General features: G+C 41.0%; 1 protein-coding gene across 2 annotated transcripts in view; it reads left to right on the forward strand.

The window, feature by feature from the left end:
- Positions 1-12,080, forward strand: part of LOC137436937 (protein cornichon homolog 1) — a 141,592-nt gene that overhangs the window by 34,947 nt on the left and 94,565 nt on the right. The window contains exon 2 of one of the 2 annotated variants that reach the window (XM_068131175.2): positions 4,052-4,129. In XM_068131175.2, the coding sequence (XP_067987276.1) occupies positions 4,052-4,129 (78 nt within the window). The remainder of the gene's footprint in view (positions 1-4,051; positions 4,130-12,080) is intronic. The other variant, XM_078787072.1, reaches the window with a different exon arrangement.

A 12,080-nucleotide genomic window follows, 5' to 3' on the forward strand; every position in this document is an offset into this window, starting at 1 on the left:
AGACATGACGTGTTTGTGTGGTGTATTTTGTGTGGTGTTTATTAACTGCTGTGTTTGTGTTTTATTGACGACGTAGATTTATGTTCAACAAAAATGGCTGCCGTACCACGTGACCGATGACGTCATCAATTTCATTCTCACATACAATGGGAGAATGGTTGTGTCGATCATGCTCAAGAAATTTCAAACTGATTGGATCAAGCCTTCTACTTGGCTAATTATGACATCATAATGAAGGCATCAATGACATCATCATGAATATATGTTGTTCCTCATGGGGAATACTTGACAATGAGTCATATTTCAATTTTTTTGATGGAGTGGTTTTGGAGATATAGAGGTGCAATTTTTTTGATTTTTCCAAGATGGCGCCCATACCACGTGACCTATGACGTCATAGTTATCTTTAAGAAATTCTATAGGAGGAGCGCTTCTATGGTGAAAATTTCTTGTAATTGGACCAATGGTTGCACAGAAAAGGATACTCACTTCAATCAAACGGACAGACAAACAATCAAGAAATATGTCGTGCATCGCACGATACTTACGAAATCCCTAAAATAAGTTGTTGGCCTATGACGACCTAAAAAATAATTGGTGGTGAATTCAGTGACCTGGTATGCAAATCCTCTTAAAATTTCAACTCAATCAGATGAAAATTGAGGATTTTAGAAATTTGGCTGATGTTGACCTTTTGGCCTATGTTGACCTCAAAAATACTTGGTGGTTGAATTCAGTGACGAGACATGCAAATCCTCTTAAAATTTCAAGTCAATCAGATGAAAATTGAGGATTTTAGAAATTTGGTATATGTTGACCTTTTGGCCTATGTTGACCTAAAATATAATTGGTGGTTGAATTCAGTGAACAGATATGGAAATCCTCTTCAAATTTCAATTCAATCGGATGAAAATTTAGGATTTTAGAAATTTGACAAAGTTGGTGACCTTTGGCCTACGTTGACCTATTGACCCCAAAAACAACAGGCTTCTTGCTTATGACCAACTCTACAATTTGGTGAAGTTTGGTGAAGATCAGTTGAAAATTGTGAACTGTAGGTGGCTGACATACCGACAAACAGACAGACAGACAGAATATCGCACAAGACCAACCAATATACTTGAAAAATCTTCGATTTTCACAAGTAACAAAGGAAAAATCAATCATAGAGCGACACTTGGCAAAGAGAACAAAGTAGAATGGCACTCGGTAGAGCATCCTTTTGACCTCAAAAATAATTGGTGGTTGAATTCAGTTCGCTGATATGAAAATCCTATTCAAATTTCAAGGCAATCAGATGAAAATTGAGGATTTTTGAGATTTGAAAAGGTTGTTGACCTTTGGCCATGTTGATCTTTTGGCCTACGATGACCTCAAAAATAGTTGGTGATTGAATTCAGTTCGCTGATATGAAAATCTTATTCAAATTTCAAATCGATCGGATGAAAATTGAGGATTTTAGAAATCTGAAAAGAGTGGTTGACCGTTGGCCTTTGTTGACCTTGTGACTTTTTTTTTTTTTTTTTTGGTACACAAGATCGAGGCTCGTGAAAGAGCTAACATTAATCACACAAAAAGTCAAACAGACACAAACCGACACATAAAACACAAAATAAGGGGAGCGGTTGACAAGATGGGCAGTGAGAGGGAAGGACACAAACACAACATTTGAGAGCAGGCACATCGAGAGAACTGTGGGAGGGAGAGGGCTTGGGGGGAGGTGCGAGAGGTATAAAACATATGGACACTGCAAGGACTTCCAGGAAAGAAGTTGGAATTTCGAAAAAGTGTATCTGGGGTGAATTAGCGGGGGTAGAAAAGATCAAGGTTTTGGATGGGGGAAGATAAGAGATGGTGGTGAACAGCTGTTTTAAAGACCTGGAGGGAGGAGTGGGATTGAAGGGAGTGGGGGAGTTTGTTCCAGAGGTGGGAGAAAAGGGGAATGAAAGAGTGAAGGTGAGCAGAGAGCCTAGATTTTGGCAGTTTAACCATAAGTGGGTTGCTGGCAGATCTTGTGCGACCTGTAGGAATATTTGGGGGACAGAGCACAGAGAGTTGCGGGAGCAAGGCCGGAGAGGAGTCGGTAGAAGACAGAAAGACCACCAACCTGCCTGCGGTGAGTGAGTGAAAGGCCCTCGGAGTTAGCTTCATCGCAGGAGATTCCAATGATTCTGAAAGCTTTGGTTGATTCTGAAATGTTGACCTCAAAAATAGTTTTTGGTTGATTTCAGTAAGCTGACATGTAAATGCTATTCAAATTTCAAGTAAATCGGAGAAAAATTGAGGATTTTAGAAATTTGAAAAAAATTGGTTGACCTTTTGCCAATGATGACCTTTTGACGTCAAAAATAAATAGGATTCTGTCGGACCACCACCTGTACCATTTGGTGAAGCTTCATGAAGATCGGGTTCAAATTGTGACCTGTAGGCATGTATAAGTGAGCGGACAGACAAACACACAAACAAACACACACACACACACAAACCGGAGTGATCAACATACTTGGGAAAAAAAAAACATTTGCCAAGTAACAAACAAACTGGAGTGATGAACATATTTGTCAAAAAAATGTTTTGCCCAAGTAGGAGACAGACCCGAATGCAATACCATCTCCTCTGGCGAGGGTAATAAGAAGCAAACAATTGAGCTGTTTTCTTTTCGTTCTTGGTTGAGCAGCGCCTTTTGCAGCATGATGATCTTTATCCTGTTTGGCACGGAATTAATGGGACGCTGTATGGCAATCTTGTCTGCCTTGCCTCCATATTCCTGTGAGAGATTCCATTAATACCATCACAACCATGGGACGTCGACGGATTGTCCGGATGCTTCCAACAGCGCTCAATCAAATTCGTATCGCGATTTGAGGAACCCAAGGAAGGAGAGGTGAAACGTTTTGTTTCCTTCTTCCAGATTGTGGTCACAACTCACATGAGGCATGTGGTGCAATTCTTTGGAAGAATATGGGCATTGAACCTCAGCACGACTTGGCGGTACCATGGTAGATTTGCCTTTAACATGCCAGTCTAGCTGGCAGAGTTGAGATGTTCGACAACAAACACCACCTGTTTTCCCCCGGGTCAATTGCTGCCCTTGTTATAGATAATGGTGCTTCATAGGAAGGTAACTGCGACGGAATTCGGTAGAATGCATTCCTCCGCCAGACTGAACAGTTTACGTTTTATATTCTAGTGACAGGCCGGATCTGGATTCATCCAGATTCATCCAGTTTAAAACAGCCATGTTCACCACCATCTCTTATCTTCCCCCATCCAAAACCTTGATCTTTTCTACCCCCGTTAATTCACCCAAGATCCACTTTTTTGAAATACCGACTTCTTTCCTGGAAGTCCCAGCAGTGTCCATGTGTTTTATACCTTTCCCACCTCCCCCCTAAGCCCATTCCTCCTTCCCCCAAGCCCTCCCACAGATCTCCCGATGTCCCTGCTCCCCATCTTGTTCTCCCCCTCCCTTTATCATATGTTTTATGTTTTATGTGTGAGTTTGTCTATTTGTGATCAATGTTAGCTCTCACACGAGCATTGAACTTGTATACAAAAAAATAAAATAAAAAATCCACCAAGTTTTGTCATAACTCGGCGACAACTTTTTGAAATATCGTGCCCTATATATACAGACCCTATATGAAATATCATGAAAATACTGACCCTATATATCGTCTTTGGCTCCATCACTCAATAGTGCAGAATTGGCGTCTTCGCCAAAATCGAATCAATTTGTCCTTATCACACACCCCACCTTATCCACCAAGTTTGGTCCGAATTCGTGCTCAACTTTTTGACATATCACGTTCACAGACAAACAGACAGACAGGGGAGAAAACATGACCACCATCCACCTTCGGTGGCAGAGGTAACTAACAAGTTTAATGCCAGGGAGAAACGATGAATATCAAAACTTTCAAAAGGTTTTTGCTTATTTAAGATGAAGATCATTGCTTTTATATCATTTGATTACGCTGCTGTTGATTGCTTCGATATTGACATTGTCCTTGATTATTTGAAACAAAGACTTGACGTTTATATTTTCAAGATCGCAGCTTTCGATGAGTTGAAGCGAGAGTACAAAAGTCCATCTGAACAAGGAGATGCGTTGGACAAAGTAAGTCTGGTAAGACATTTCTTCTTCTTCGCGCACGATACATCCAAGTTTTGTGAAAATATATCACACTTAAGTCATTAAAATGTATTACCCCAGTCGGTGGGACTGGATTCACATTTTCAACATTAGTTCATATCTAAAACCTGTCAAGTAAATTAATTTGTGCAAGAGAAGTTGCTAATTATTACAAATATTTAATCTGTACATGGAGTATTTGCTGCATGAATGAAGAACTGTTTGACGAGAAACAATAGAACACATTTGATAAGAAATGAAAAAAGACTCCAAAAATATGGAAATCAGAACAATGTCACAATGACACTTGATTCTCGTGATAAATTTGTGAAATAAACATCCCCTGAGTTAGGAAAATTAAATTAAGTATGTGTTCTTCTTGCAAATTACTTTACATTCGATCTTGTTGACCTCAAATTTGCTTATATAGTAAGGTGGCATAATTAAATATTTTGGAAATACAGTTACCAGGTGGACAAAAGTGGCAAAATTTACATGAATGTTCCTCGCATCATAATGATTCATTTCAAAAATAGAACAATGAGACTGATTGAGAATGAGTAGGGGAAACTGAAATTCAAGATAAGATATTACCCACAGATATGACGTCATATGTCCTCAGTAGGGGAAACTAAAATTCAACATAGGATATTACCCACAGATATGACGTCATATGTCCTCAGTAGGGGAAACTGAAATTCAACATAGGATATTACCCACAGATATGACGTCATATGTCCTCAGTAGGGGAAACTAAAATTCAACATAGGATATTACCCACAGATATGACGTCATATGTCCTCAGTAGGGGAAACTGAAATTCAACATAGGATATTACCCACAGATATGACATCATATGTCCTCAGTAGGGGAAACTAAAATTAAACATAGGATATTACCCACAGATATGACGTCATATGTCCTTAGTAGGTCTTTTTATAACAAGACTTATTGGGGAAAAAAAAAAACTCAACACAAAACAGTCAAAATGCTTAGAATGAAACTGGTATAGACGTCACGTGTACATTTATTCAGTTTAAATAAAAAGACTGTATAATGTTTCATATGTGAAAGCTGTAAATAGGGGACAATGGCGGACAATATCGATCTTGTAGTCTTAATGTTTTGGACAGGTTTATTCATACTTGTTCTTCAATATTTCAATTATCTTGGGCACATTTTGGACCTTTAGTAATAACTGTGATTTATAATATGTTTGAAGTAATCATATATAAACAATAAATCATATATAATTTAAGAGCAATATCATTTTCTGGGAATTTTTTATTTTCCATTTTTTGCTGCCCTTCTGGAATTAATCAGAGTACGCTAAATAAATTAGCACACTCTTCCCAAGGATTATGCTGGGTGGTTTGCCATTGCCTTCAGTCAGGACAGGACTTCGTGAAAGACAACAAGGGATTTTAAACCTCCACGACCGACCATGGCTGGCAGACGGGTCCATCAGATTGACGTTTGTCCGAAGGATGTCACACAAAATGATGCATTGCCCTACTTGTGAAACACTGGCAGGGAGACAGTTGTAGCCAGGCAAGATTCGAACCCAGGCCAGATTGGTCAGAAGTGAGTGCGCATACTTCTAGGCGTTCCTGCCAACCCTCCTTTATAGATAACTAGCAGGAGTACCCAACGCCTGGTGATGTTATAATCCTGTTGGCATTTTGAAGAAATTAATTTGTTTTCTGTTTTTTCAATTTTTTTGTCGGTGCCTAAAACACTCCCTGACCTACAGTGCATTCAGAAAGTATTCAGACCCCTTCACTTTTTTCACACTTTGTTATGTTGCAGCCTTATGTTGAAATCGTTTAAATTCATTTTTCCCCTCATCAATCTGCACTCACTACCCCATAATGACAAAGACAAAACAGAATTTTAGAAAGTTTTGCAAATTTATTAAAAAGAAAAAACTGAAATATCACATTGACATAAGTATTCAGACCCTTTGCTATGACACTTGAAATTTAGCTCAGGTGCCTCCCATTTCTCTTGATCATCTTTGAGATGTTTCTACACCTTGATTGGAGTCCACCTGTGGTAAATTCAATTGATTGGACATGGTTTGGAAAGGCACACACCTATCTATATAAGGTCTCACAGCTGACAATGCATATCAGAGCAAAAACACAGCCATGAGGTCGAAGGAACTGCCTGCAGAGCTCAGAGACAGGATTGTGTCGAGGCACAGATCTGGGGAAGCCTACAAAAAAAATTCTTCTGCATTGAAGGTTCCCAAGAGCACAGTGGCCTCCATAATTCTTAAATGGAAGAAGGTTGGAACAACCAGGACTCTTCCTAGAGTTGGCCGCCCGGCCAAACTGAGCAATCGGGGGAGAAGGTCCTTGGTAAGAGAGGTGACCAAGAACCCGATGGTCACTCTGGCTGAGCTCCAGAGATCCTGTGTGGAGATGGGAGAAACTTCCAGAAGGACAACCATCACTGCAACACTCCACCGATCTGGGCTTCATGGCAGAGTGGCGAGACGGAAGCCAAACTGTTCAATCTTGGTTTCATCAGACCACAGAATCTTGTTTCTCACAGTCTGGAAGTCCTTTAGGTGCTTTTTTTGCAAACTCCAAGCGGCCTTTCATGCGTCTTTCACTGAGGAGAGGCTTCCGTCTGGCCGACCCCGCCGACGTTTATCAAGACTGCGTGGGGGTAAGGTGTTCTCGGAACTCTCTCGTTATTATAAGTACCGCACAATAAAACCTGTATATTATAAGAGTTTGAGAACGAATGTTTTACAGTGGAGAGGTAAAGTAACTTTCAGGCCACCCTGGATGTCTGGGAAGTTTGGTGCGGCCCTTGATTATTCTGAGTGCTTTGTTTTGTATTATTCGAAGTTTTAACGGATTTGTTTTGGATATGCCCAACTTGGGTTAGCATAGTTAATAGTAGTTTGGATAAACCGTTTGTAAATTGTAGTTAGGGATTCTTTTTGTTATCTAAACTTGGTGTTGATTAATGCTTTTAGTGCATTGGATTTTTGGTCGACTTTAGCTGTCATTTGCTCTCTGTATTTCCTGAATGTCATGTGAGAGTCAATTGTATAATATGAATGAATGATCGTTTTAAGGCCATTTTCCCCCTCTAGAACGGGGTTAGCCTTGCGGGCCCCATGACAATCATGGTTCCCTGTTTGAGGCAATGTTTTTATGGCCGGATGCCCTTCCTGACACCAACCCTTGGTCGCCTCTTACGATGCGCAGGGATACGGTGTACTTATTCTAAGCCGGGGTACACACCGGGATCATTCATCCCAGCAAGCTGGTACTCAATTTGCCGACCTTGGAAGGATGACAGGCTGAGTCAACCCCCCTGGCGTTAATTGAGTGATCGACCGGGATTCAAACCCAGGATCCTGGGATCCCAAGCTGGCACCCTAACCGCTAAGCCAACATCAGGCTCGCAATTGCGATTCAAGTATTTTGGGGGTTTTAATTTAACGGGGTTGTTAGTTGTACATTGTGATTGTTGGGTGTTGATTGGATTCACTCTTGGCCGTGGTTAGGAGAGTGATTGTTGATTCAGTAGACGAGACGATGATTCTGTTAAGTGTGAGTCGGTGTTGGAATTGTTTTATGTATCGTTGGAGTAAGCGAGTGGTTGTATTTATGGTGTGGTCTTGTGCTGCTATGGAAACGTCACAAGCATAAGTATAAGGAGGTTCTGGAATGTCATGGAGAAAGGTTAAAAGGTGCTGGAGAAAGGACAGCTTCCTGTGGGACACCATTTGGGAGTTTTTTAAAATTTATAATGAAAGGTTGTTTTTGATTGTAGCATGTGCTCTCGGGTGGTCCAAAAATTTGAAGATTAGATTTTCATTTCTCCACAAGCCTGCCCCTATTCCTATTGAAGAAAGTAGTTTGTGGTGAAAATTTGAGCTTGATTGGACAATATTTAGAGGTTGCTCAAAATGTTGACAAATTTTAATGAATAATAAGATACAGAATTTTTTGCATCATACATCAATTCATATATAATTATCCATTTTCAATTCCTCAAATTATTTATTATTGTTGGCTTGCACTTGTCTTCAATGGTATGACCAAGAGATTGTGCAAAAGCACTGGCCACAAACATAGCACGCCGATCTGAGAGATTTACTCTGTCCAGAGTTGCCACTATTGCTGGAGTGATCACCTTGATGGGAGCCTTTTTCGCCTGTTTGGCAGAAGATGGACTTTGGAGTTTGAATTAATTGTCCCCTGAATCGGAGCTTTCAATCTCAGACTCATCATCATCATCAACCACAGCCGATGTTGATGGAACAGATTGCATTGCTGTTAGAGTCTCAGCAGCATGTTTCCTCTTTCTTTTATCTTCATTCTCAAGCCTGATACGCTTTCTGTTCTCCTTCACTGCCAGAGTGTTGTCCACAGATCCCATACGTGAACTTGAGGGATCCTCACGCTGCATGATAAGGAATGCTTTGTCTTCTTCATTCGTCATTTTCTCAAGCGCATCATTTGGTGAGATATCGAAGAGGCATTGAAGATCATCTTTAAACATCTGCTCCTTCACTCTATAGTTTTCGAATGTCTTAGTTCTATTTTTCTTTACCAGTTTGTAGGCATCAAACAACTTCAAAAGTTGGTGCTCACTGGAATCTACTCTCTGCACTGGAATTCGTGCTTTCTCCCAGTATGCACACACAGCTTGGACACTAAGTTTGGCACTTTCACGAACTGTATAGTGTTCTTGTATGTGATGGTACACCATTTTCTGCAATGTGTGTCCTTTAGTTGGTAGTCCCCCACATATTATTTCCTTTTCAGACTTGCCCAGCAACCAAACTGTGGAAGAGCTGCGAGTTTCTGCCATCTGAAAAAAACAGGATAAATTAAAAATGTTATTTTTTGAGCAACCTCTAAATAAGTTCCAATTGACCTCATATTTGGCGCATATGATCTTTATAAACATAGGAACAAGGGCGGCCTTGTGGAGCATGGATATTTAATAGTATTAAATATTACATATATCTGTGGATCACCCTAATGTGCTCGTATACCAGAAAGTTTGAGATCCAAAGCTCCAATTGTTAGTTATTGTTAATTAAGTTATTAAGTTAAGTTATTGTTAATTGAGATCCAATTGTTACTCATGTTTGTTGAGAGAACATTTTGTATAAGTGTGTGTCTCGGTACAGTGCCGAAAGCTTTGTCAATGTCTCTGGTAGTGAGTACGGTGCGTTTTGGGGGTTTGAGGTGGTTATACTGTTGGAACCCATCTGTGGATCGGTCCCATCGGCCGATGGGTCGACCGTTTGCGGATCCACAGATGGGTTCCAACAATACCATCTAAAAGGAACTGCATCAAGGTCGTGAGATATGTAGTTGTGGCTTGGAGAGGTTTGAACTTTGATCCCATGTCGGTGATGAGTTTGAGGAATATGAGGTCTAATATGAGGGAGAGAATGAAGTGCTCACATACTTTGGCCATACAACAGAGTAGTGATATAGGGAGATATGAGGGAGGGAAGTTCGTTGGGATATTCTTGTTATTTCCGCCACCGAAGGTGGATGGACGTTATGCATTCACCTTTGTTTGTTTGTCTGTCTGTCTTTGGGAGCACGATATCTCAAAACATTACGAACGGATTCAGCCAAAACTTGGAGGACAGGTTGGGTGTGTGACAAGGAAGAATTGATTTCGATTTTGGTGAAGATCCAGATCCGGATACCAGAAATTTTAAGTGATTCTTCACCATTAAGAGGTCGGGTCAAAAATGATGCATGGCTGGATATCTCAAAAAGTTGTGGACAGGTTATTAGGAATCTTGGTGGGTGAGTTGGTTGTGTGACAAGATGAAGCTGATTAGATTTTGGTTCCGGTCTGGATGCAGATTTGTCCTATCAGTGAGATACAACACGTAACTGCTCAGCTTACTGGAGGTCTGCGCTCTTGTTTTCAGTGTATGTTGAATAGGAGCCTGTTGTGGGTGACTTTTGAATTCTTCAATGGTGTCTCATATTTGTTATACAGTAAAGGGAGGAACTCCATTGGTTATTTTAATTTTGCATGTTTGTTTGATTATGCGTCTGTTGTCCCTGCGAGTGGGTCCATATGTTGTGTGAGTAATATTTCATGCCGATTTTGGCTTGTTCTTTGTGAGTAGGAATGTTGTTTGCTGTATGAGTTGTTGCTTCGTGAGTTTAGGTTGTGCTGGACGTGTGAATGTCTTTAATAGATGTTGGCAAGGTTTGGATTCAGTTTTAACGTTTAAATATTCGATGTATGGTTGCCAGTTTTGTTACTTGTGCGCCCGGTGATGTTATAATTAAAATGGAAATTTGTTCTAATTATTTGCGTGAACAGAGGTTGGGGGTGAATTGCGATTACGAAGTGTGGATGAGGTGCTTGATTTCTAGGGGAAAAGTTATGGTTGAACACTTTTGTATATGTGTCTGTTATTACAGGTGGTAACGATGTTAAAATGTTTGATGGCTGCATCAAGTGTGAAATTCCAAGAGGGCAAAGTTTGTAAACGTTGTTTCTGTGAGATTTGAGTAAATTGACACCAGCTGGCCTGACGAAAGTTTTACTTTTGAGGTCCATTTGTGATTTTACATGACTGATGCATAATGAGAATGGGCAGGTGGTCAGACGTTAATTCGTATAATGTGTTCCAGGTAGAAAGTATGGCCAGTTCGGGTGAAGTGAAGGTTGTGGTTTGTTCATGACATTGTGGTAGTCGGGTTTGCGATCATTTAATATTGCTAACTGTTGAAGTTGATTATGAATTTGCTGTCCACGTTGGTTTTCCGCTTGGGATGTCAACCAAGTGGCATTATGGGAATTTAAATCATCCCCTAATACAAGGATGAATGTATTTCCAAGTGCTTGTAAATTTGGAGTATAATGGGATAGACATGAAGTGATCAGTGGAATGTAAATGTTGATGTAATGTAAATGTAGGCCTTGCTGGCTGCTCTAATTTTAACCGAGTCTATTCCAGTGGTCGTAGCCTGGTGTTGGCTTAGCGGTTAGGGTGCTGGCTTGGGATCCTAGGATCCTGGGTTCGAATCCCGGTCGATCATTGAATTAACGCCAGGGGGTTTGTCCTTCTTGACTCAGCCTGTCATCCTTCTGAGGTCGACAAATTGAGTACCAGTTCACTGGTAATTCCCTGTTTATTGCAAGAGGTGACTAATACGGTTGGTGGCAGGAAGAGCATCCGGCCATAAAACATTGCTTCAAAAAGGGGACCACAGTGTCCAAAAAAGGCCAACCCCTGCTTTGTGGGGGAAAATGGCCTCCATTGGCGGTTCTATTCCAGTGGTTGTGCCAGCAAGGGGTAGTGCTGATTTCCTTTGAGTTGTGTTATTGAAACAAATGTATAAAGGTCCTTGTATACAAGGATGAAGAGGCCTCCCAGACCATGTGGTGTATTTGTTCTAACTGTGGAGTAGTTATCACATTTTGGTGTTCAGGTGGTTTATGTGAGTTTGGTTTCTTGGATGCTCGTTGTCTGTGGTGGTTGGCAGCATGTACAGTTTCTGTTGTAGTGCGAGGTTGTTGCTAGGTTGGAGCACGCTATACCACCTTTAGAACCACCTTTAGAGGCCATTTTTCCCTGCAGAGCAGGGGTTGGCCTTTTATGGGCACCTTGGTCCCCTTTTTGAAGCAATGTTTTATGACCAGATGCCCTTCCTGCCGTCAGCCCTGTTGGTCGCCTCTTGCAACACATGGGGAATTACCAGTGAACTGGTACTCAATTTGCCGACTTCGGAAGGATGGCAGGCTGAGTCAACCCCCCTGGCGTTAATTCAGGATTCGAACCCAGGATCCTAGGATCCCAAGCCGGCACCCTAACCGCTAAGCCAACACCAGCCAACACCAACACCATGCTATATGAAGCCAATATCAGCAACTGTTGCATTGAATGTAAGTGTGCCTCAAAATTGTTATGGATCTGTTGCAGTTA

The sequence above is a fragment of the Myxine glutinosa genome, chromosome 11, assembly GCF_964187855.1.
Source record: "Myxine glutinosa chromosome 11, kmMyxGlut1.1, whole genome shotgun sequence".
NCBI lineage: Eukaryota > Metazoa > Chordata > Myxini > Myxiniformes > Myxinidae > Myxine > Myxine glutinosa.